This window comes from Aythya fuligula, chromosome 2 (genome assembly GCF_009819795.1).
Source record: "Aythya fuligula isolate bAytFul2 chromosome 2, bAytFul2.pri, whole genome shotgun sequence".
NCBI classification, from domain to species: domain Eukaryota; kingdom Metazoa; phylum Chordata; class Aves; order Anseriformes; family Anatidae; genus Aythya; species Aythya fuligula.
Window position 1 is genome coordinate 57,945,330 of NC_045560.1, and position 26,777 is coordinate 57,972,106.

Sequence of the window (26,777 nt, forward strand, 5' to 3'; positions counted from 1 at the left end):
TGGTACAAAAGAAATAAATAACTCAAAGAAAGCCCCTATCCAATCACATGTCATGTCTGGATTGTGGTTTTCTTTAAGCTTCTGCCTCCATATATATATATTCCTGTCACTGCTGAACTCTCCTTTCTTTATACGTGCCAGAAGTGTACAAATGACATGTTTAATACAAAGAAGAGTTCTCCAGGAGGATTAGAGTGGCATGTTTTTACCAAATATTTGACATATAAAATGACTGCATTTATAAAATGCAAGAGGAAAGAGAGATGCACAGGGTTGAGAGAGAGGGAAATGGAGGGCAGCAGGATAGCAAAACCCTATAACACTTTTTCAGTTCCACACACACACACAGCACTCTGTGCTGGCTTCTCAACTATGTCCACTTGTATCTTCAACCCATTCAGCTCCGACTTGCAGGATGTTCTCAGCTAGGAGGAGCCCCTGGAGGTCGCCTGACTCAAACCCCTCCAGCTGCATCTGGGCCACGCTGAGTTTTGATCAAACCCAGGGACTGAAATCCAGCAGCTTCCCAGGGCCCCTCCTGTAGTGTTTGACAACCCTCACAGCAAAAACTTCCTAATATCTACTCAACAGTTTCCTGTGTTGCCTTCTGCCATTTTACTGTTCATCTCCCAGAAACACGTGGCTCCGGCTCCTCTACACTGCACTACAGACAGACTCAGCTTGCCCACCACCATCTGCAAGGCACTTTCTGGCACTGCAGCCACGCAGTCCCCATCCTGAACTGGTGTACAGGGTTATTCTAGCCCAAACACAGAGAAGCCCTGCATTTGCTTTTACTCAACTTCATGATGTTTCTGTTTGCCATTTTCTCCAGCATGCCCAGGCCCCTCTAACTAGCAGCTCTGCCCTCTGGTGTTTTGACCACTCCCCTCATTTATTTATTTATTTTTTTCCACATATTTGCTGAAGCTGAACTGCATCCCATCATCCAGGGGGTTAGTAACAGCATTTAACAATTTTGGCTGTTATATCAATCCTTGTGGGATGCCACTAAGTGACTGTGCAAATTCGATGGCTGCTGCTTGAACCTTGTTTCAGAACTTATACATCTTTAAGCCAGTTTTCCAGCCATCTTATACCTCACTTAGTTCACATTATCACCAAACGGGTAGTAAGGCTACAGGAGACCACACACCAAAGGCCTCACTAGTCAAGCCTAAAGCCATTCACTGTTTTCTTCTTGTCAACAGCACCAGTCTTTCTCATCATGGGAGGCAACTGGATTGATCAGGCACAATTTGCCTTCTGCAAATCCAGGTGGGTTTGCTGCATTGCCTTCCCAGCCTGCAGTTCCCAGGACACTCCCTTTCCCTCCTTGAAGACGAGGGCAGTACTTGCCCTTTTCCAGCCATCAGGAACCTGCCCTGAATGCCAAGTGGCCTTCCAGGGACATCTGGTACTTATGACAGGCATACCAATTACCTGAAGAGCCACATCCCTGCTTGTCTCTGCTGTGGGTAACGCTACATTCCCACAGGCTCTGTTAGTAGGCTCAGAAACCTGGGAGGCTTGAGGACAGACCTTACTAGTAAAAGCCAAAGCAAAAAAGGCACTGAGCACCTTCAATTTTCCTTTCCCTGTGGTACAGTGGAGCAGCAGACCCTCATTTGTTTTGGTTGCCCATGTACCCATAGAAGCCCTTCCTCTTGCTAGCTTCAGCTCCAGCTGAGCTTGGCCTTTCCCACCTTTGTCCCTGCAAGCCTAGGCACTGTCTCAGTGTCCCACCTAGGTACTCCCTCCCAGCTTCTGCCTCCATGCCCTTTGGTTTTGTGTCTGAGGTCAGTCAGGAGCTGATCCATGCCAGTGCTGAGCCACACTTGGCTCTGCTCTCAGCACACTGGGCCTCGCAGCCCTCCAGGGCAGTCTCCCACAGGATCTCATCAAGCAGATCCACCAAAAGGACAAAAACCACTCTTCAGAAGCGTGTGGTTGTAATTCCTTAAAATTTTGATTCATAAAGGGCTCCAGTGTAGGTCAGGACCCAGACAATAGAGGCTTAGAAACAGTCCAGATGGAGAACAGCTAATCAAGGACTTATTTTAAGTTCACAAATTTCAAGGTTAGTGGAGTCTTAAGCTGTTAATATTTGCCTACCGCCCTGAGCAGGACTGGGTGTGTGAATCGCACAGCAGATGGATCCCCCTGGAGCTCCTACAGCCATCTTGTTACCAAGAATTGCTGTGTGGGGTTTTTTCTGCTGAGATGCTTCACCCAAGTGCAGCAGGTCGGGGGGCTGGCTATTTTCCGTCACTGCCACGAACAAAGAACGCTTAGCAGACTATCAACATTTTCTGCTTCTCCTTTGAAAAGGTTTTCTACTTTCATCCATTGCCTAACTTCTAACCTCCCAAAAAGTCAAATTTAAGAGAAAATGATTTCAACCCAGGAACAAAAACTGTTACTATGCAACCTGTTGCCACAGCAACCAGTCACACAGGTCACGGGCTCGTCAAGGTTTTGCAGGTTAATACAGCATTCACACAGGAAGAGACAGCGCCTAAATGTGCATTGCAGAGCTTTGCTTATGTATGCAGCTGAGAAAAAATCACCATGTCTGCATCCCTGCTGCTGCTTTTTATTACCCTCCGTTTGCTTGTACAACAAATGGTGAAACTGCTCAGTGAGGGCAGTAAATTAGATGTTTTGGGGAACTGTCAGGAACCAGAAGATAAAATAAAGAATATTTATCTAAGAGTCCAGGTGAATAAATGAAAATTTACTCCTTATTTCAAACATTAATCCTAGGATAACAGCTACAGTTATCTTTCAATTACAAAAATGATTAAAGGGGAAACCCAAGTCACAAACTGCTGTGCCTGCCTTCCACGCCTTCTTAAAACCCGTGACCTCAGTTAAAGCTCTGACAAAAAGATTTTTAGGCTGCTGAACCTTGGCTCCTGTAGACTTGGAAAAAAATGTCCAAAAAGCAATATAACAGTATATCAGCCAGCATCTAAAAGCATTTTTCTCCACCCTTGCCCCTCCTAACTGGCTGTATGAAAGCAAAGGGGCTGGTGAGAAGATTAGGAAAGGATGTTCTTCATGCTCACTGCTTGTGATTGAAGAATGCCCCTCACCACCCAGCAGCAGCCACCTTGGCCTGGTCGCAGGCTGCCCCACCAGCCCCCACAAAGGGTCCAGACTGGTCCAGGAGCCCTGCATGACGCAGAAGTTGAGCCAAGAAAAGCATCTAGCTGAAGAGGCTCATTTATGCCACACGTAAATCGTCAGCCCATCACCACCCTGCTCTCTGTGGAGCTTTCTGTGCTTGCGCTGCTTGCTCTGTTAGATAGATCTAGACAGCTCTGTAGCAAAATATGCCCTACACCTAAGTATTCTTGGAAAATTTAGCAGTAAAACAGGAATTTTCAGGAGCAAAACAGGCAATGGAGTTTGCCCGAAGGGATCAGTCACAGAGCAAATTCCTCTCCTGTGCAATCACAGCAGGACTTCAGCCCTTACATCTCAAACAACTTGCTAACACTCACAAAGAAGTCAGCTTCAGGGAAGTGAAACCTTACCTCCATGCTGAGCAACATCACTAAGGCTATGCAAAGCCAGTGCAGAGCCAAGATAACAGCCAGAACTTAAGAATTATCTCCATATTTATGAAATATTTTTCATGCCATGCCTAGACATTACAGGATGGGGACAGGTACCGTGACATATCGAGTATTTCAGTAAAGCCTCACACATTCTTTCAGCGGTTCCAACAGGTATGAATGAGTGACTCACATCAGAAATCAAAACATTTTGCCATCAGTGTCACCTGCAGTAGTAGCATCACCTTAATATTGATGTGGGAGGCCTTCCTGGAACAATTCCAGTCTGATCTTTTTAAGTGTGCCATTTCAAATGACTACCACACTACTGCCACATATATCTTAAGAGAAGCAGAAACCTCACACACAAGTACTTGATCTGAAAATGCTGCTGTCAAGGTTAGTTCAATTTTGCATAGTCAGTGGTTGAACCATTTGATTTCCACAGTTATTTGGGAATTTTCACCCTATCCAGTGTCTCCTTCTGTAGGCGGTCATATATTTGCTTACATTACATCTTTAACTCTCTAGAGCCAGAGCACTGACAAATTGTCACATCCCTCCTACCAATTACAAACACAGAATACAATCACCAGTGACTTTGCAGCCAGCTCCCGCTACTGATAAGAGCAAAAGGGGAAGGGGGAATTCACATGCCCAGATGCCAGCAACTGGGGAGACTGGTATACAGGAACAGCTACTGGGCAGGCTGAGCATCTGAGCCCAGCTGCTGAAGGGATCCACCTTGTATGAGGTGGATATATGCAAACGTGTATATATTATCACTAGAAGACCTCCATCCTGCTCAGCCAGAGAGAGGTGCAGGATGAGGCCACTGGTTCAGACAAGTGCTCCGAGTGCCTACTTGTGATCTGTGTGACCAGCCACATACATGTGTATTTGTGATATATACGTGTGCTCTATGTTGTGTGCTGACTGGGAATACATTTTCATCCCCACCACTGGTTGGACCCGATGACACAAAGCTGCACCAGGTCCGTCCCTCCCAGGCTTTCAGATCCAGCCCAATATTTTCCCCTAACATAACCCAGGCTGGACTGAGGAAGTTCTCCAGAGCTTCCTTTGCACCAGATGTGTGATTAGACATTGCAGCATACGTTTTTGCTGTGACAGCAGCAGAGCCTTGAGACAAGGGTTGTGGTGCTTTCCTCAACAGAGGTTTTTGAGGGAACCCTGAACAGACAGAAGCAGTCACTGTAGAATGGGTAAGTTGAAACGCTGAGGACACTTCCAGCCCTACATCTCCTATTTCAAATATCCCGACGGTATCTGCCAGCCCTGGCAGATGCTGTACTTGGGATGTTGGTACATGTTACCGCCTGTACCACCACGTCTTACTCTCGTATTGTTTGCTCACAGCAAGACGCCTCTGCCTGGAGCAGAGAAAGCAGAAGCTGAACAGTGTGGCTTTTGTTGGTGTTCTTTAGAAAAGGGAAGAGTTGCACAAATACTCCAATCTAGCAGATTATTCAAAGGCATAAATACACATTGTTCCAGAGGGAACTACTTACACATTTTAACTTTTGCATGTGCTTAAGGAATACTCCAGCACATACAGAGTATGTAGAAGTTAGAAGTAGCCCTGAGGTAGTCCCAACACTGGCCTCATCAATCCTAACTAAAGGCAGAACTTGAAATAAAAGCAGAATGGAGATGAAGAAAACAATTGTGAATACTGACGTGCGAGAGTGCAAGTCTGTGGTTTTGCTCTGCCTTAGCTTTAACCTAAAGTCCTGCTGGAAGAAAGAGACCGTCAAAAAGGCAACACCCAACACTCTGTCACTTCGTTACTTCCCTCTAGAATGAAATGAATGTGAAATGAGAGCCATGAAGAAATTATCTCTAAAACCTGCCAAGCCCATTTACAGTCCACATGTTTCAGAGGGAAAATGTTAGACCTTACAGTCTTAGACCAACCACCTATGCTGTCCTTGAGCTGCTGGGAACAGCCAACCCTCCCCAGTTGCCTCCATCTCCATCTTTAACATCCCTATCTCCAGCTATCACAGCCTAGGCCGCAGTTTCCTGGCAGGCACACAGGGACTGGTGGGAGAGTTACAGCTTTGGGATGCCAACTCTCACAGCGGGCTGCCATCAGAAGACAGTCCTTCATCCTGACTGGCACCACTGCACCCCGGAAACAGCCAGGGCAGGCTTTCCTTCCTGGCTTTTAAATGCCATCTGAATAACACACCCGTATCATTTTACATTTATGTCGGCTTGTTTGCCCAGGCTTTCTGATTAAAATCTGGTTTTCCAGCTAGGTGCCAAGGTTGAGGTTGATGTATTCCCATTGAGATCTGGCCAGGCACTGTGTTACAGGTGCCAAACACCTTTACTTTACTAAATGTAGTGACAGTTAATAATAAATGACTGCACTTGTAACTGATATACTGTCTCCAGAATTAATACCTGAGTAGAAAGGAAAATGTTATTAAAACATACTTCTGCAAGCTAACTCTGCCAACTCCTGAGTCCACAGCTGTCCTGACTCACGTCATGGTGAGGTTGCTCTCCACATCCTGCAACCCCATACTGGCAGCAAAACCATTTCACAAAACTCATAATAAGACTGTGCAACACATTGGAAGAAGCTGTCTCTAATACATTTCATATTCCACCCAGTGGAGGACTGAATCACAAGTGCTGTGACGTGCATGTGTGAGCATGAATAATCATTTTGTCCGATTGCCCTTCTTCCATCTGTAGTCACCCTTTATGGTTCAGATTTGGTCACTGGTCAGAAGAGAAAAAACTAGGCAGATAACACTTCTGAGATGGAGTCCCAGAGACAGAGATGCACAGAGAAACTAGAGTCGTTCTCAGTCTGGCTCATTTTGTTTGTAATCCTGCCCTGGGATAAATGATATTATTTCAACTGGGGGGGCAGAGGATGGGCAGAGTGGTGCTCTGTATGGCCAGTGTCAATGTTGGGCCGTGGGTAAGTGCTTTGCATGGTGCAGCTGTTTACTACAGGCAACAAACTCCTTTTGGATATACCTATACTGCCAATGCTGAAGCTACCCAGGAAAGAACTGAGCTCACCTTTAGGTACACACAAAAAAATATTAAGAGGAACACATGAAGGGCTCCAGTTTTTTATTTTATACAAATAAGCAAAAAAAAACACCACCACCTTACAATGCTGAGTTTCCAGGAAATCCTCTGGAGTGAATTAGAGTCTTGTGAAACTTCTGGTGCGTAAATAAACAATTCCACATAACTGCAGCCTCATCACAGCTATTACTTAACCAAAGGACTGTGGCTGATTAGTAGATGAGTAACGGAAAGAGAGCCACAGTCCCAAAAGTTTCTTTGGGGGCTTTAATGTGCTATAACAATTTTTGAAAGTGAATTTGTGCATGGTGGTAGAATAAGAGAAGAAGAATGTTTTCAGAGATAACTGCCAATTTATTTGGAGTGAAGTCCATTTTTTGATGAACATTCAGGAGAATGAGCTGTGGTATGGAGCTATCAGCAATTGACAGATCCAGTTTGTCCATTGGATCAAACAATATTATTGCTAAAATTCTGTGCCAGAACACAGGCAGGAGAAAATAGCCCTGAGTTAATCCTAACTCAAAGGAAAAAAAAAAAAAAAAAAAAAGACATGAAACACCAGTGACTGCTCGCCCTTCCCCCAAAATGCATCTTCCAACAATTGTCTGCTTAACACCCACCCATGTAGGCATTAAATCCATCTGTGTCCCCAGCTTCCCTGAACAACAATAAAGCCAAAGTCTTCACACAGCTAAGCAGTTGAACACTAACTGCTGAGACTCTGCTTAAATACCTCTTTCTTACAAAGACTGTTCTGTGCTTACTCTTACACTTCCAAAAATTGAGAGTTTTCCAGGTTCTACCAAAAATAAATAAATAAATAAATAAATAAATAAATGGAAGACTACGCATCCCCACCTGCATTTTGCAGGGAAGCTTTATTCACAGCTAATCACAAGAGGTGTAGCTGACAGGGCAGTGACATGGGAAATGCCAGGTAACCTCAGTGCACTCCGTTCCCTTTCTGTGCTGCTCGTTTTGTTTTCACTGTCTCACCTACCAAGGTAAGAGGCTCTGTGAGGCACAGCCTCCGTCTCACTTGATAGATACAGGAGTGCTCTGCAGGTTAACTTCAACGCCAGAAGTGGCTTTCAAGCCTTTGCTGCAAAACAACCAAATAATGATAAGCCACAATAGAAAAAAATGTTCTGAAATATATTTTCAAGTACTGCATCTACCCCTCAGTTACCGTTCTTCCTATAAGCACTCTTCTTCAGAGGGCATAACAAATGCAGAACTGGGCTGGGGAGATGCAGGAAAGCTGTATTTCCAGGCTGTATTTTTAGTTTCTCCCAGAATTTTGCTGGTTGACCTAAAGCAAGCAAATTGCATCCCCTTCCCTATCAGTCCTCCCAATTCCAAAGGAGGGGAATCTCTTCTACAAGGCACCCTCAGACCTACTAAGGACAAACGCAATGTAAGAAGTTGGTATTATTACAGCTTCTGTTCTTGTTTGCTGCAGGAAATCCCCCAGAGATCAGACATCTAGAAGGGTGGCTATAACCACATTCAAATACCTATTTAAAACAATACAATATAAAGTACAACATGAAAATATCTTTCATTTCCTTTCTCTTGCTGTCAAATTAATCTGAAATCCTAGCCCTACAAGGAATTAAATGCATGCTTAGTTTTAATCATGAGTAATCCCATTGATAAATGAGAATACTCATACAAGTACATTAAGAAATAAGAGCTTTTGCTGCTAACTGTAATATTAGTAGGCACAAGAACAAAACACATACCCAGCCACCAGTGTGTGCTTTTAATATCTTTACAGACTAAACCCAATAGATGATACCTATCTTCCGGTCCACCAAAGGTCACTGCATCCCAGCTCTGTGACAAGCTGACCTATTTTGAGAATTCCCAAAGCAAAACGCCAGCACTCCTGCTATAAGCTGCAGTCACCATAAAGATATTGCTTACCATGGCTGATGAAACCCTGTGCCCATCATTAGCATTTCAACTTGTAACACCAGGGGCCTGTCTTATACTCTCTTTAGAGCAAACAACATACACGTTGTCTGAAACTGGTCAGATAACTGCAGCTGGCCAGGCAAGTGTATTTTTTGGCTGACTTTCTCTTCCCCTACCCCAGAAAAGTGTTCTCACTCTTCTAAAATAAATTGGTAGTAACTGATAGTTTCTTTTATAACTAGATTAAGATGACTTCAGAATTAGATAATGCTTTGCAAAAAACTAATCTTAAAAATGATTCATGCAATGGCTAGTACCTCTACCACTTTATCAGGCTACCACTCCTCAGTAGGGCCTGAAAAATACAATTGAAGCTCTCAATTTTCTTTAAAATTTGAAAATGTACTAATGACAGCAACTGCTTGATTGCGGAGGGGCGAAAAAAAAAAAAAAAAAAAAAGCAGCTCTTGAATTAAGAGCAATCACCGAGGTAACTCAAATCACTCTCAACTTTACAGCCCAGTATTTTCCATGCTATTGACCATCATAGCACTCAAGAAGTGTACAAGCCAGCCATTAGCCTCTTCTCTCATGAATAGCCAGTCTGCAATTGAATGTGGTTTAGCAGTCAAGCAGTCCTTACATGCTACTCTTCTGTTAAAACTAACCCAAGAAACTGAAAAAAAAAACATTTACAGATATATCAGCCACTAGAGGGAGTGTTTGGTATCCCGCTTACATCACACTGATTTAAAAAATAAATAAATAAATTTAAAGTTTTATATAAAGATTACAGGGATTCTATAAAAGTGTATTTCCCAAGTCTCATGAAAAATGTTATGAAGAACAGTACTTTGTGCATAACCAGCAGCATTACAAAAGCAAACTCTGCATCTCCCAGTTCCTAGGTCCACCCCCATCAAACCCTGAGATTTCTACAAGCAGAGAGGCAGTTTTATATGCCAAGCTCAATTACCCAGAAGCTTTGGGTTGCCTGTACAGTCAGACAGCTCTGAGCATGCCTAGACCTGAACTTTCAAGCGTGCCAACCCAGAGATTGGAACTATTACAAAAAACAAGTAAAAGAGTGACCTACAAAATGGTTCCAATTTACAACTGCCTCTTCACAGACCCAACATCACTAGATTCATTGCTAGACAAAGTCTTCAAAGGGACTTAAAAACAGCCATCAAGTTGAGTCCAACCACAAGCAAAAGAGAAGATCCTCCTAGGTTCGACCCTGTCCAACAACTACTAATATTCAAAACGTAGCTAAAGAGAAATGAATGTCTATTGCAACTCACAGATAAGATATCTCTGTCTTGCGCATGGCAATGTGTCTTGAATACAAAACTTATTATAAATGATAACCTGACTGGGTGGTTGGGTCCTCACAGTAACATTATCTGGAGGGTACAAGATGGATTGTGCCAGCGTACTGACTTCACGTACAATAGAGCATAGTAGGTTCTAAATACCATGTTAAATCTCACTGACTTGGGATCAGTGAAGCTGCTGGCAGCACCTACAAAACTCATGACACCCTCCAAAATCTCTGTACAAATATCTATAATTAGTGAATTGGCTTAAAAAAAAAAAAAAACAAAAACAAACAAACAAAAAAACCTTTCTCTTACCCAGATTTTATTGCAGGAACATGAAGTGGGTATATTTCAGTATTTTGGTGAAAAGATTTAACAGTTACTTTTATAAGAAAAGAGCCCTATTCTCTTTCAAAGGTTCATTTCCTTAACTGCACCATTCCTTTAAGTGGCTAAAGAGGTCACTGAGTTCTAAAAACAGGCAAGGGGCTGTATTGAACCACTACCATCCTGTGCTACCAACGGGCACATAAACCATATTTTATAATGTAGCAGCAATCCTGCTCATTATTTTCTTCAGCCTTGCAGCTTTTTAAAAACTCAGTCTAAATGCCTTCTTTTCTCGTTGTCCTCTGCTAGCATAACTCAACAAGCATTTTGAGGTTCTGGTTAAGAAACTCACTGTGTAGGACTAATTTCTAATATTTAAGTCACTTGCATTCCAGGCAAGATCGTGGCATCTCCACAAAATGCTGTTTCAGACAAGTCACATCATTTTTTGACCATTAGAAAAAGGAAAATGCAAGGTATCCTACCTTAGTATCATAAACACAACCACTGCACAAGGGCATTTATAAGTTGTCACTGTTTTACAAATTCCCACATAAGGTATCAAAAACTAAACCTCTGCTCTTCCCTCCCACAGTCAGACTCATGTAGATAAAGAAGGTAATTGAGCCTCAGCCATTCAGAATATGTAACGTAACTCTCTGCAACATTATGTCCTCCCAGTCCGCTTAGATCCTGGCTTTGGTTAGGATCTCATACAACCAGGGAAAATGTATAACATTGCAGCCAAACAATGCCTTGTGAGCCAGACTCACAAGGTATTCAACTAACTTGCACTCAGGCTGGATGTTTTTTCCCCTGACCATACAGACTTTGGTTCCACAGTCTAGAACAGGAAAGTTTATCCCAGACAGGCATATAAGCAAAAATGAGGTAATGAAGGGGCTAGAAATTAAACGCAATAATGAGCACACCATAAAGGAATGTACTTTGAACTTCTTTTTGTTCTCACAACTCATGATGAAAAAGTCCATCTCTGTAGCATGGGAACCCGAAGATGAATGCTGAAGAGCTCAAGACTCATTTAGCTGTTGTTTAACCAAACGAAGCTTAATGGCTACTTCTCCTAGGTTACCAGCACCACCTTCATGCTCCCTTATGAGCTGGTATCTTAGCAGCACCTAGGACAGGAGGAATTTAACTCCCATACTTTAAAACAACGATAGTTTGTTTCCGATGTTATGGGCCATTTGAGCCTGGGAAGGTACCAGCCAGCTGGTGGGGATGGTGGTAAGCTGCAGTGGGCCAGCAATTTTTCTGAAAAGTGCTCTCTCAACTGGAGTACATGAAAGGAATAAAACTGCTGGCCTTGCATTTAGGGGGAAAAAAAAAATGCAGCACGTTTCCTCAGTGCAAAATTGACCCTCCTTTGTAGCCAGCAGGGAATAAAGACTGTATTCCCTATTTCTGCCCTCTTGAGAGGACTTTCTGGTGGAGTCTACTGGGAAAACTGGGTTTGGAGCAGCCAGAGAATTGTGTTGCCACGTTCCCTGTTCAGAGGGCAAGAGAAAAAGGGATGCGAACCTGTCCTCTTTCTATGATAAAGGACCAGCTGCTGTCCAGCCACTCTGAGTCCCATTTAACAGACCAGCTTGTATGTTATTGTGATTATTTTGCTGTGTTTTTGCTGCATCAATATTGCAAATATTATTAGACCCAGCCAGTTGTCACCAAGACCTACCCAGGAAGGACTGGGCTGGAACCACCTGTCAGAATACTGTTATTTTTAACCAGTAATCAGAGTCAGGCAAATGGCCTGTTTATTTTGAAAAGATTTATTCAACAGCCTTTGGTCTCAGGACCTCTTCACAAATGCTGGACATACAAGGACAGGCAGCATGCCTTATCTTTGTGAATACTGGGCTAAATGCAAGGATAGCTATTCTACTTTACAATGCAAGAAAGTAAGTGTAAAAGAGATTTCAAAATCAGAGTTTTGCTCAGCTGTTGCCATGTTACAAATTCCAACCCAAAATCACATTTTCCAAAGCAACCGTTTCCAGCAGCTGCTGATATCAATGACCCTAAGACACTTCAGGCCTGTTTTTGAGACCCTGCATCCCAGACTATTCAAACTGCAAATGCAAGTACTCCATAGGGAAAAAAACATCCACTTTTCTTACTTTGGATACCAAGAACAAAAGCAGACAAAGTACAAGGTCACTTCCAATGCCAGAACTGTACCAACTCCGGTTTATTAAAGGCTCATCACTTAACAGTGAATTGTCACTGATTGTCACTGAATTTTATCCTTTTCTGCAATTTCCTCACAGATTTTTGCCACTAGAGAATCACAGCTTCAGAAGACAGCAGAGGCCAGGAGTTGAATTACCTTCTCCATCTGTATGTTATGAACCTGATTTGATAGGGACAAAACCTCAGTCCTTTACATGTTTGTATCTGTCACTGAGACCAAACACAGAGAATTATACAGACATGCTGATTCCACTTCCAGCTGCACACAATTGTGCTGTGCCTGAGAAAAATTAACTAATTACTCCAAAGACAAGCTCGAGCAAGCCAGTGCAGTCTCTACAATCATCACAAAATAACAGACTAACCAGTCTTCTGTTGCTGATCTGTGTCAGAGCCTGCAAAAGACAGTAAATAGTGACTAAGTGCTGCTCTCCCTAGAAACAGAAAGGTTCACAAGGCTTTACAGCTCTTAGCATGGCTAAAAACATCCATGGCGTTTCAGCGAGAATGACTATGGTCTCAAGTCCTTCCCTCACATCCTGTACCACTTCTCTCTCTCTCATTTAGGAATTCTGTGATTATTAAATAATTCCTTATTCCTTCTGGAAGCTTTCATCTGCTCTCACTCACAGAACAAAGGTTGCAGCAAGATGGTAAAGATCCCTTTCTGCCTACACATTTCACTAAGCTAATAAACACGGTAACATTACTTGAGCTACTAGAAAGGCTTTCTTTATTAACAAGCACGGTACAGCCTTTAATTTGGCATTTAGGATAGTTACTATAACAGAAACTCTAGTTGCCCAAGCCAGGGTCTTTCTAAATGGCTTATAATGCTGTACTAAGGAGGAAAAAAAAAAATAGAGAGACTTCTTTTATGCTGTTGAACTCATATTGTTAAGGAAAGTTCAGTTCTATTTTACATAGTGGATTCCACTCATCTGGAATAACAGGATTAACAAATCCATTTCATTATCTTTCCCGGTCAGGTGTGTTTTCTGCAATTCATTTCAATTAGCACAGTAGAGCTCTGTCTCGGTTGCAAATGTTACTGTAGGGGATGCTTAAGTTCACAAAAAAAAAGCCAAAGCTCTTTTTGCTTAGTTGAGAAGAAACAGGTCAAATATATTTTTATATTTTTATTATAATTGCACTTATTTTATAAGGTTTCCAGGTGTAAGCCTAATAGATTGGCCCGACATGCATAAGAGCACTTTCTATGACTCAAGGCTGGCTCCAGATCAGGGGGACAGCCCCTCAGCAACCTTTGTTCTACCAATTTATAACAGGGCATGTATACATTCAATGTTTTTCTAACACAGGATTTAAGCTGCTAAGTGCCTTGGCTTTCAGACAGCTTTTCTGTAAGCCTCATTCCCCTTTCAGTGAAGTAACCATTTTGATGCCTTGTTATGTTTATATGGTTCTTTATTGAGCAAGTCCTCTTACTACAATGAGCACTAACTGCAAGCTTCAGAAAGATATCCGGTTGCCTAAAAATTAGAGCTGAAAGAGTTATTCCTGGTACGTTGATGCAACTGTATGTCAAACAAAGGAACTTCTTCCCCTGGGTAGTTACTCTACCACCGCAAACCCCGACACCTACCCAAGCCCTTTCTCTTGGTTTCTCCACTTCTCCCCAGCTTTGGTTTGTTTTTACATCCTGTGCCTGACTGCTGCTTACCTGACTGAGGAGGTCAGCACAGAGAAAATTGCAATGGACCCTACCTGAAATGATGGAAAACACTTACTGACGCTTCTTACAACAAATCTGCACAGAAGCGCATGCAATATATCCTCCCCACCATTAAAAAAAAAAGCCAATGTGCATTTCATTCTTGCATCTTACTGAAATTCCGATATTCAAGTACAAAATAGGAAGTAATTCCAGTTTTAATTCAAAAACCAGTAATTTCATTTATTGCTTCATTTTCACTTGTTTCAACGTGAACAGTTAATTTTCAGTACATAGATGAAATGGCTGATCTTTCATCCAGTTTCATCTGCTGGGCTTAGTTTCTGAAGCTAGTCAATACTACAGATATCCTTTATTTAAATAATAAAAAAAAAAAGCTCGGTTCTTTGATTTTTAAAATTAAAACTAAATGTGGTGTTTTGTTTTTTTTTGTTTGTTTGTTTATTCGTGAGATGTCTGGTTAACGCAACAATTTGGGAGGTAAAAAGGATAATAAAAACCCTGAAAATTAGATCAATTCTTCTCTTCAGCTACATAAAATATGCACTGCCCTTCCTATAAGGATAACACAAACTATACTGCATTGAGTTGAACTCTGGTTGCTTCTAAGCAGTAACTGAGCTCACTTGCTAAAGAAACTGTGAGGTTGGTATTAGAAAAAAGTCTGTTGAGAACATCCATGTGAATTTAGCAGGACATGTCCAGAATACATTAACCCTCAAGTATAAGGGAAGTTCCCCGGTCCTACAGTAGAAATATTAACCATTAATATTTTAAATACTTAAATATTTAAAATATCAGTTATTGAATGTCTAAGTTCCATCCACTGCCTGTGACAATAGTTTTAGTAAGACTTTAACTAAGGCTTTGTTATATTTCCTATTCATTTTTAACTTTAGTGAACAAATGTTTACTAATGTTTGTTCACTAAATGTTTGTTAAACATTTGTTCAGTTAACAAACTAAGTTAAGTCTTGGCATTTTGAAGGAAGTTTCGGGCTGTCAGTTTCCAACTGAAACAACACAATACCCTGTTTAGAGAGGTTTTGATATAGAGCACTATTAGTTTTATTTCAGCAACTTGTATTTGCTTAGAATATATTATTAGTTCTTAACATAAACATCTGTGAAGGATATTTAGCTAACTTGGTCTACTTTTAGTTATCTGAGTATACTTTTAAACATTTAATTATTGCTCTTCATTTTGTGAAAACTAAACGTCAGGTTGGATTTGTATTATTGAAACAGATTTGTCTTTGTTTTGTATTATTGAAACAGATTTGTCTTTATTTGCCCATTATTCATACAAATGACAGGAAGATGCTCAAGAACTACGTTATTGATTTTTGGCACGGTGTCATTCTGCATTAGCAACTGGAGTCAGAGGACTAACAGCTGAATGACTACCTTCAATCCAGGAAAATTAATTTGGCAAACCAACGGAAGGAGTGTGATAAAAATGATTTCACGCAAAATCAGTCCAATAAACTGCTGCCCTAATTAACACTAGCTTGATTTTTTGAACAACCTCCAACGCGGAGGTTCAGCATGATGCCAGGAAAGTTATATAAAGGCTGAGCCTCTCTTTCTGTGAGTAGGCTGAGCTACAATACACAGCTTGATTGTTGTTTTTGTTTGGTTGGTCTTTTTTTGTTAAGATAGAGGTAAGTGACAGCTGTGACTAGAGGATAAAGTAATATTAGTAAAGTTCCAACTTCACGTGTGGATTGTATGATGCATCTGAGAAGATGAGAATTGCCATTTTCCCACCAAAATGTGGTCTGGAACACGGCCCCACCCATCACAATCCTTTCAGGACAGGAGAATATCATCTCCACACAGGTGAACTAAGGTCAGTGGGCTGTTGTTTCCGAAGGGGGTGTCAGACACCTGCAGTAACCGTGGCTTTTAACAGGGCTTGCAGGAAGCTCAGCACTCCTGTAAAGAAGCCCTGCAGACACCTCATAGAAGAGGCTTGGGGTGGACTCTCACTTGCTCACCACACACTGCTCCAGCCACCCCACTGTGCTACTTGGCCACTTCCATATCATTTATAAGCTAATTCTCTGCTTCAGCGCAGCTTGGGCGTTTTTCCAAAAAAAGGGCTTTTCTCTTCTCCTCTCTCTGCTCCCCCCGCTGGCTTGCCCACCTTGGGGCCGAGAAAACTACAGCGGTGCTTCCAGCTCCCAATTACTGTTAGCAGGGGTTAAGTAATAGTCACTAACCTCTTCCATTCACAGAGGAGCACTGCGATCCTGCTTAATTCCCCTCCGCTCCCTGCAGCTCCTCCTTACACAACGCCCTGCAGCCGCAGCAGCACATCACTGCCCCGCTGCCCGGCCACCGCTGCGGCAACACCCCCTGGGCCAGGAACCCAATAAGGGCGCTATAGGGGCGGGATATCGCCCTGCAGCAAGCAGCTGCGGCACCACAGAGGCTGCTGCAGGCAGGCGCTCAGCCCGGCAGATAACGAGACAGCAGCACCTGGCCAGCGAGGGGCGTCCTCACCCCCCTGGGGACCTGGAGAAGCCCCTGGTTAAGCAGCCCGGGTTGAGACCCCGGTGAAGTCGCAGCCGAGCACCACCCAGAGCCCAGCACATCAGCCCTGTTGCTGCATCCACAAGGTTTATGGTGCAGGCTGAGTCCTTGCTCAGGGAAATGGGGGTCTCGGCAGCGCCAAGCCCCCCTGATGGAAAAGCAACCGCATCAGCCTGTGCCTGGCTTCGCCCAAGCAGGCTGCACACAAGGAGTAGCGGCTGGGACAACCCAGGCATTACACAAGCTCTTACTCAGGGCTATTTGCCCTGCTTCCTGTAGAAATTGCTTCCAGGGCTGCGATGCACCATGCTTTAGCACCAGCTGTTCCTTGGAGAGGTGTTTTTTACCTAGCTCTCACTGCCAGCCTCTCTACTACCCCCTCAACTTGTGCTGCTTATCTACCAGCAACAGGGCTTTCAGCTGCTTCGTTCGGAGCTTGGAAGATAAAAGTCTGGGAGGGTGCAGCTGTTTTCCTGGAGGCCAGTAGTTCCTGCAATAAACAGAATACGAAACACACAGCGTGAATTCCACAGCTTGTGCTACACCGTGCTGATGTTGGGCATTCACAGGCCATGACAGCACCTGAAACCGTGTCAAATTCAGACTGCAGGTACAAAGGATCTGCTTCAGTACTCACTTGCTTCAGATGTAAAGTAGAAATAACTCCAGAGGAATCTGTAACAATATCTTTTCCACCTAAATGTCTTCTATTCGACCTGTTTCCAGAAAACCTTAGGGCACACTATCTATAAGTGGTAATAGTATAAGTAGTCTGTCTTTTCCTATAAGGCTTAAAAATTCAGTGCAGCTATAGATCCTGTTAATTCTTTATTATAAAAATCTGCAGGATGGGATTGTAAGGTTATAGGATAAACTATTCTTTTCATCTTTTCTCATTTATTCTGACCAGTTAACTTCCCTACCAGCAAGTAGTTGGGAAACCAGTTAGCCTCCTTACAGCCACATTTGCTTTTCTATAGTCATGTTTTCTGAGCCACTTACAGAGCTATAACACAGGCAAGACCTCCATGGTCTAAAATAACTTAATCTGAACACAGGTTTTATACTGATTTAACTATGCTGGGTGTTTCAAAAATGTCACATGGTGTTTCAAAATTCTTTCCTCCCCCTGTCAAACACTTTGTAGTACCAGAGGCTAAAGCACGGATCTATGTAATCAGCAGCTCTAATTACAGTCATTACACAACTGCAATAAGGAGGAGCTCCAGAGTGTGACTAAAGAATTACATAGAAGACTAATGAGCAGGAAGTTTAAAGTGCAAGGCATGAATGAAGGTCAGCAACATGTGTTGTTTTGCCTATAGAAGGGCTGGCAGGCCAGGATATATGGCATTTAAAAGGTATCCAACATGAGTTCAGCATATGGGACTGCTAATGAGTAGCATGTGACTGTATGCTTAGCAAAAAATAATGAATCAATTAGCACATGATAGGAAACCATAACAAATAGCAGAATGTATGAAATAATGCATATGGGACTGATTAGAGGCAGATGCATCTTCAGATTCAGAAAGAGTGGTATCAATTTTACAGCCATGTGTTCTACAGGATCCAGAACCTGTTTGATCTCATAATTAACCTTATAAAAAATAAATTTAAAAAAATCCCCACTTTTCAGATGGATCAGCTTCCAAAACAAGGGTGGGAGTGGCAACATGCAGCCAAACAGGACAGAACTGCCTCTTTCCAGCATGCTGTAAATTTAGGTTAGCTTAAACTTGTCGGACAACTATGCTTTTTGGCATCACTGCTTGCTGTTTGATCCCTGCAAACAGCCTCAAGCTTGGACTGCCACAGGTTTGTGTATTTATGCAGGTGGCCAGATAACAAACCGAACACTTAACTCCAAACCTAGGCAAGATCAGAGTGCAGGGGAGCTTTTCCTTCAGAGAGGAACGAGACATAGACTCCAGAGCAGCCTTTTGCGGCTGTGAGATGAGCAGCCAGCATGGCAAGAGAAGCTGGGGTCCCTAGGATGGTGAATGTGGGCAGGGGGAAACACTGACTTTGGAAGCAGCACCAAATAGTGCCTTGTCTTAAGCAGTCTGTTCCTCTACTGGTATGAAAATGGCAGAGAAAGTATCTGTAAATAATGAAGATCTTTCAATACAAATAAAACTTCAACAAAGTTGGATGGATATTGTACAGCTTTCATCATGGCAAACTGACAAGGAGAAGGCTTGCAGATGTACTTAGGTCTACTACATAAGCATAGCTGAGAACTGTAGACAAGCTTTTGGCATGAAAATCCTTCTTCAGGACTGAAATGTATAGAACAGATTCTTTTTTAGAGAGTAATTAGGTATGTTGGAGTCAGACCACCACTGAACATAAAGGTAACAGATTCCCACAAAGAATGTCAGTAGAGAGGCATGAGAGGCTTGAGGAAAGAAAGAGGGTTAAAAAGCCTACAGCTTTGCAGACAAAAGTCTCCTAACAGGCCTTATTTGCACAAGCACAGGTTGATTTCCCACTACTACGGGCTGCCACCCCCCTTCTAGTTGTCCTGTATTTCTGACTGGATTTTTTGTTGCATTTGCACATTGCTTTGTTTTGCTGTTTGTCTTTTTGTGCCCCCCACTCTCACCTGCCACACACACAGGAGTGTTACAAGTCCTAGCAAGTGCCAGATGCATTAACTCACTTTGCTACAACCTAGCAGTTTTTCACTTTTCAATTATTTTGTCAGGAACGCCTAAACAATGCACAACAAAATAATTGTCACTGCGATGATACGACTTGTCTGGTAAGCAGTTGAAGTCCTTGAAGGGAAAAAGCAGGTGTGTTTGTGAGAATTCAATAGCAGCTAGTATTCCACTAGTATGGCAAGCCAAAACATGTAAAAAAAAAAAAAAAAAAAAAGTTGAAAACTATTTGGATAAGAAAAAACAGCATTGAGAAGAGTGTTGAATTCAGCTCCTCAGTCAGGAAGAGCAATGCAACGTATTATCAAAGCATGTATGACAGTGAGAAATAACAGGACGACACACTGAAATTACGGGTACAGTCACCATTTAATTTCAGATGAATCAAAGCTATTGTGAGCCAACACTCAGGATCCTGTAATCTAGCAATAAACACACTTTACAAATGCTAGAGCCTAAGTGCTGGTTTGTTACAGCCCCAGAAAGCCTGCTAAATAAACTGACAGAGGCATCAGCTTGTGGTACAATAACGAGGGATACATTTGGAATGAAAAGATTATAGTAAATAAATATATATCTCAGTTTATGGAATCTGATCAAATTAGATGCAAAGAATCAGTCGCAAAGATGCAATTTATTCCTCTTTTCTGTCATCTGACGGAGAACATAAGCAAGGCTCCCCTCCAACCACAACCGCCTCACCCCCACAGCCAAGGTCAGGGTAGCGGGACACCCGCCGCTCCCTCCCAAAAGGGCACAGACCCAGGAAACCCCCAATCCTGCCCCAAAGAAGAGAGAAGAAGGACCCCCAAAGCCATCCCCTTGTTTAAACACAGCGGCGGCCACAGCTTCGCCTCCCACCCCAGCTCCTCAGCCGCCCGCAGCGCCCCCTGGCAGCGCCGCAGCCCGCGGCAATGGCGGCCCCCACGGCCCAGGCGTGAGCCCGCCCGCCCGCCGCTGCCGTGAGTCAGGCGCCGCCGTGATGGCGGCCGGGGGAGGGGGCACAAAATGGCGGCGGGGAGGGACCCCAGGCTCTGTGTGGGGGGGGATGGCGGATAAGGCACTTTGTAAGGGTGGCGGGGGTGAGAGCGGGGTGGCACCCCGGGGGGGAGCAGTGCAGGAGGTGGGTGCATGCCTGGTGAGCGAGGAGTCTAGGACACGCAAGGGGAGGAACGACTGCAGTAATATACACGGTGCGATTAGCAGGGCAGTGTTAATGGTGATTATATTTTAAGTAGATACTGCCTGGTTTTAGATGCGAGGCAAATTCATCTAGGGAGCTGCAACCAAAACCAATGAAAAACAATTCAGGTTGCTGTGAAGACGACTCAGGGACAGGTGTCCCCTAACAGTAGCTTCACCCACCTAAATAACCTTTTCCAGGGACACCGGTGAGCACCGCCAGCTCCAGGGCAGGTGGTTTGGGGTGGAGGAGGCAGTGGCCCCACTGCTGCCCCATGGGACCAGCACTCAGTCCCTGTGATGTTAAAACAGGCATGGACCCACAGTACCGTGTGCTGCAGGAAAGCTAATGGCAGAAGCACAGCTAGAAGAAATTTGAAGAATTAAAGCAGACAAAGCAGATCATTTACTGTGTCATCCACCCACAAAGAAAACTAGAGTCCAATTTACCTTTTCCATTCTGCTACAACTTTTGAATGAGTTGTCCTGAGCATATTTTAATGCTCCTATAACACCATGAAGAAAAGGAATTGCTATCTTTCCTTAAAAATCAAAACCTTCCAGTTTAAGATTGATCATCCCTAAATGAGACAAGGTCTGTCTGTCAGTGTCCTCCACCCCCCCATCCCTTTTTATCGAAACTAACTCCTCCTCTGCCTCCCTGCCCGGTTGGTTTAAAGTTATTAACTTCCTGCTGATTTACGCGAAGCACAAGAAGAGAGCATGTAGCATAGGGCACAAAAGTTGGCTGCATTGCTTCTTTTAGTGCCGTTTTTTGATAAACCGAAGCACTGACACACGAAAGAGTGAGCCTGCCCCCGTAGGCCACTTTCTTTTCACAAGCTGGAGCAATAGCAGGCTGCGACAGCAAGATGGCCCTGTTCCACTGCCCCAGCTGCACATCGTGCTGTACGTCTTGTATCGGGTTTGGCCATCCGCTGGCTTCTTAAAAGTTGGTTTTTCAGTGTATCACAGCTTTCCGGGCATGGCATACCCTGCAGATGCCCACTCTTGCACCCCTTTCAGCAGAGGGTTACAGCTGCACCTCGATGCAGCATTAATATACACTCAGTCTGTTTTGACACGCTTCAATTGAAATGTGAGCAGTAAACTAGTTACATTGCCTGCAGTAGCCCATGTTAAAGGCTCTTAAATGTGACTGGGGTGTGGTAGAAAAAGATGCATGCATGTTGACGAGAGATAAAATACTGTCCTTTCGGCAGTGTAGTGCTTAGAGATCACTTTGTCTCAGTTAAGACTTGAAAAGAATTACTGGCTTTCACTATCTTAACTTTTCTTCACATTTACTTTGTGTGTTCAGTGGAATTTGGCTGGTTTGGGATATTTCAGCAACTCAAATTATTGTTATCTTAACCAAACAATGCAGCAGTTCAAGTTGTTGCATTTGTTCCCCTAAGGAAGAAAGGGATTGCATTGAGGGAGTAGGGCAGGAAGTGAAGAGGTTAGTCAAAATTTAGCGTCTTTGTTACATGAGCTTTAATTTGGACTTCTGTAAATTGAATGAAAAAACATGGAGAATAGAGATAAGGAGCTTTCAGGATTAGAAAAATAAAACCCAAACCCTTCATTACTATGTTACAGCTTTTTCTAAGTAGTACTTTGCTTTAGCAGTTCTGAAGTTAATGAAGTGTGCATGGATTATTGCTGCCTGTATTTTACTTCAAAGCTGGTTATTCCCTAGAAGTCAGAGGCTTTGCATGTCTGTTGATATAGAAAAGTGGCTGAGAAAGTACTAATACAAAACTTCTGGGTTTTGACATAATGCCAGAGGAGCAAAAAAAAGCAAGATACACGCTTAACTTTGCGAATCTGACCACAGCATAAGATGAAGCAAGAGGAAGAGTTGATGCTGGGTTGTTTTTGCTACAGTTAAGGTAGCTTTTACTGTTGCTGCTTACACAAAGGGAGAGGCACACACATGCCCTCCCCAACAATGTGACTGTTCCTGCACTTGGCCTTTTGTATATACCTGGCACAGTCTAGCAGGCACAGGCGAATGTGACTGATCTGGTGAACACCAGAGCTCCACTCAAGCATTATTTCACAACAGGTTCTCTTATTTTCTCAGACTACCTTACCTAGGAAGTCTGCAGGACAGCCTTTAGAGCAGCTCTGAGAATCATTTGGTGGCAGCCCTACTTGTGGTTGTTCTGAGAACTGTAACTGATCTTGAGATACTGATCTGAAGGATGCCTGCTTTGCACTGAGACACCTCGCTGCTTGTCCAACTCTCAGCTGCAGAAGTGCCACAAAAGCTGAAGTCAACTGATGTGCATGAACACAATATGCCTACATATTCAAGCTGGGGGAAGAGCAAAGAGAGGAAGAAAGGAACTTAGATGGGTTCTTCCATTTGTCTGTAGAGCTGTTAGTGACTCTGTCTAGAATTTAGAGCTATGATTTTGCATAGCTGAGGAGGTTGCAGAGAAAAAACCTGTATTGTTTCTCAGTTTCTGTAAGCAAGCAGCAGTTACAGGACCATAAAGCTAACGTGGGATGTAACCTCTTGAAGATATGGTCTTAGATTTGTCTGCTCAGCATATCATAAGGATTATAAATGGTTTGAGTATGCTTCTGGAAAACTAACTGATACACAAGAGAACTTGAGATTTTACAAATGGTTATCAGTTCATTGTTACATCTTAGTCTTTTCCCTCTTGTAAAATGCTTGAAAAAGACATCAACTACTTGCTTTTAAGCATATTCCAGAAATGCTTCCTGATATTAGAGCATCTACAGTTAGATAATAGATTACTTTTATGTATTGGGGAGGGTAGGGATGTTTTTCTTTAAAAACAGCACAGCAGTAACAATGGATATATCTAAACCCTTGTCACCTCCAGGGAGGGCAGGGTAATTTGCTTTTCTTTGTATTTACATATTTTCATTAAATCATTGCACAGCATACCAAAAGCTAAAACTACATAGTCCTTGTTTCTGGAAATGCCTCAATACTTTGCGTATGCTCTGCATATAGCAGATAATTTGGTGGGTTTTTCCCCCCTTCCCCACTATTTTCACTCAACCCCCCCCAGAGAAGTTGTTCTTGGGCTTAATCACTACAATATGCATAGTAAGGCTAATTATGCTTTAGCTAAAAATGTTTTCTGCCATCTTGTTATCGGGCACCTCACAGATCAAACTAGAGACACACAAATAGTGAATGTTTTCATTTTTCACATATCTAGCTGTATCTGCTTTGAAGAACAGCATTGTAAGCTTCTCCCACTATTAACTGACAGAGATAGAAGTCTTCCATGTCCCTGCGTGCCATGCTCCAGATGCAGATTAACATCATTAATGCCAGCAGCAGTCTCCTACTCTGTCTGGCAGGTGTTGATCTACATTTTAGACCTAGTGTAGGTGCTCATTTTGATGATGCTAAATGAGCTAGAACCAGGAACGTGGTCTTGAAGCAATATTTGTGTCCAGCATTTTGGCTTGACCTCGAAGTTTTCAGATAGACCTCCAGAAGCTGCACCTCGAGAGCATGTGTGCTCCCATGCCCACCCACTTATGGGTGGGAGAGCTCACAAGAGTAAGTCCAAACTGACCACACGTGACCTATATACTGGGATACAGTGACCTATATAGAGCCCTCAGCATGAGATATTCTGATTTACAAACCTGTACTATTTCCTGAGGTATAATTACTGCTGGCTGTATCTAAGAGATCAGTCTAGTGTTAAGCTAATTAGGAACTGATCTATTTGAACTCTCCCTGAAGGAAGGCCCATAGGGAACAGGAACACCCATTGGGATGTTTGATCCATGAGAACTCTGACATTTCCAAACATCTTTAGGACAAGAGAGACTAGCCTCAAGTTGTGCCAGGGGAGGGTCAGGTTGGAAAAGAGGAGACATTTCTCCTCAGAAGGAGCAGTCAGGCATTGGGACGGGTTGCCCAGGGAGGTGGTAGCGTCACCATCCCTGGGGGTGTTCAAGGAAAGGTTGGACGTGGTGCTTGGGGATGTGGTTTAGTGGGTGACATTGGTGGTAGGGGGATGGTTGCACCAGAGGATCTTGTAGGTCTTTTTAACCCTCATGTTTCCATAATCTTAGGTCAGTGTTTCCCAGTCTCAGCCCTCTGCAACTGTTTGTATGGTGTTGGTGAATACCACAAATTGAAGGTGTAAACAAGGGTTGGTACACCAGGAGTTAGACTGCTTGAAAAGACAGGCTCATCTAAACAACACTGGGTTAAAAGCTACGTGAAAAATTATTCACCTGAGGGTGGGAAATGTATGTAGGGTATTTATGAGCTGGGAGAAGAGAAGATGGTCAGGAATGAAGAGACATTTGTTAAAGTCTACTCACCCTGTATTTACAGGATTCCCTGTGGCAGGTTATAGGTGGAAGGAATGCAAGTCTTGTCAGAGAAAAACTGACAAGAAAACAAGGATTTGTGTCCTGTTTGTGGCATAAGAAAAATGTGAAAGCAACATTAACATTAGAACTGGGCACAGACATGTAACTTAGATTAGAGCTGCAAGGATTGACTCTGAAAAGCATGGTAGGTAGAGCAATGAGGATCTATCAGATGTGCTTAGAGGCATTTCAGCTCCTCTCCATATAGATATTGGTGGTTTTTTTATTTGGTTGGTTTTGACAGAGATTGCTACTAGACTGCTTTTCAACCTACCAGGGAGGGAGAGTATAAACCAGTACAAGAAAGCTTGTCTGAGTCTCCTTCTCTGGAGATAATCAAGGCCTGTCTGGACACCTACCTGGACAGCCTGCTCTGAGGAACCTGCTTTGGTGGGGGGTTGGGCCTGATGATCTTTCGAGGTCCCTTCCAACCCCTACAGTTCTGTGATTCTGTGAAAGCTAGGGCTAGCCAGGTAAAAAAAAAAATCAGGGATAATGTAGATGGACTCAGTGAGGAGAACAAGCCATGAAATATCTTTTTATTAAGTCTTATGGGAGGAAAAGGTATTGTCTTAAAAATCCTCTGTCTTGTTAGCTCAATGTGGATGGTATCACTAACTCTTTGACTCACATAAAACACATTTATCTCTTATATCATTCTCCTCTGAATGAGCTCCCTGCAAAGCACAAGTAAGGGTCTTTGGAGGGACTTTCCCTCAAAGCAGTCTTGCCAAGCAGCAGACAATCATTTTTCCCTCTATGCTACCTTCCCACCATTATCACCAGCCCTAGTAAAAGGTAGGCCGCAGAGAAACATTTGTCATGTTTGATGGGACTGGTTGCCCAGCAAGTATCTTATTAATGAGCATTCAGAGGAAAAAGACAGCTTATCTGTCTAAAGAAGAGCCACGGCACTGTTTTCACACAACTCCAAATACCAGCCATTTAACGTGTAGTGAATTAAGAGCTGTAGGCTGGAGTTCTGCCGTGGCCCTTTACCATCATTCCACCCTGGAATTCAGAGGGCTGCAGCATGGTTTAGGTCAGATGCCAAACCAGCCTGAGTATTGAGTTCAGATGGAAGAATGATGTTGCTTATTCCAGTACGACTGGAAAGCAACTGTCAGCACATATAGCTACAACGTGAGCTGCTGTAAGAAGCTTGGGAAAGCCTTCTGTTAAATAGGAAGCAGAGAACTGCACACAAGTTATTAGAGCTGCAGTTACTTAAGTTTAATTCTGGCATCCAGGAACATTTCCTTGGGTTTTACAGAAGATGTGCATTAGTGGATACAGCTATACAAGTACACAGGGAGAAGACTAAAAACCTACATGCTTCAGAGCCTATAGTATAGCTATAATTCTTAATAATCTATCTTAACTATAAAGATGCAGCATATTAGCACAAGCCCATAGTGCATAATATTAGGATTTTTTTTTTTTTATCATTACATTTGGTCTAGGCAACAGCACAGACACAATGGTGCTTTAGAAGCGCTGGCTTGATGTCGTACATTTCTACATGTGGCAAAATTGGTGAAGCCTACATTAAGAGATTATTTACAATAGGTAGTACTTCTAGGATTCCCTATACAGCATAGGAATACATTGAGAGATACTCAACAGAAGCCATAACACACCATTTGAATAAAAAAAAAAACAAAAACAATTAACAGCTTACTAAGGGCCCCATATACAATAAATAACAAGCCTCATTCCTTAAAAAATAATTAAAAAAAAAAAGTGCTTTATAACACATTCAGTCTCCTACCTAAGGGTTATGTAGACTCCAGCTGTAAAATGATTCCTCCCAATGCAGGAAGATCCCAGGTTCTTTCAATTCCTCCTGCCTCTTACCTGCTACTATTTATAGCAT

The 26,777-nt window shown here is 43.0% G+C and overlaps 2 protein-coding genes across 2 annotated transcripts in view; one reads left to right on the plus strand and one right to left on the minus strand.

Moving 5' to 3' along the window:
* The window catches only part of BLVRA (biliverdin reductase A), a 30,966-nt gene extending 14,506 nt beyond the window's left edge, over positions 1–16,460 (minus strand). The window contains exon 1 of the mRNA XM_032181891.1: positions 16,352–16,460. Within this exon, the coding sequence (XP_032037782.1) occupies positions 16,352–16,360 (9 nt within the window). The 5' untranslated portion in view covers positions 16,361–16,460. The remainder of the gene's footprint in view (positions 1–16,351) is intronic.
* Positions 16,461–20,245: 3,785 nt separating this feature from the next.
* LOC116486097 (cytochrome c oxidase assembly factor 1 homolog) overlaps positions 20,246–26,777 on the plus strand; it is a 52,642-nt gene continuing 46,110 nt past the window's right edge. Inside the window, exon 1 of the mRNA XM_032182057.1 lies at positions 20,246–20,292. The gene's annotated coding sequence lies outside the window, so the exon portion shown is untranslated. The remainder of the gene's footprint in view (positions 20,293–26,777) is intronic.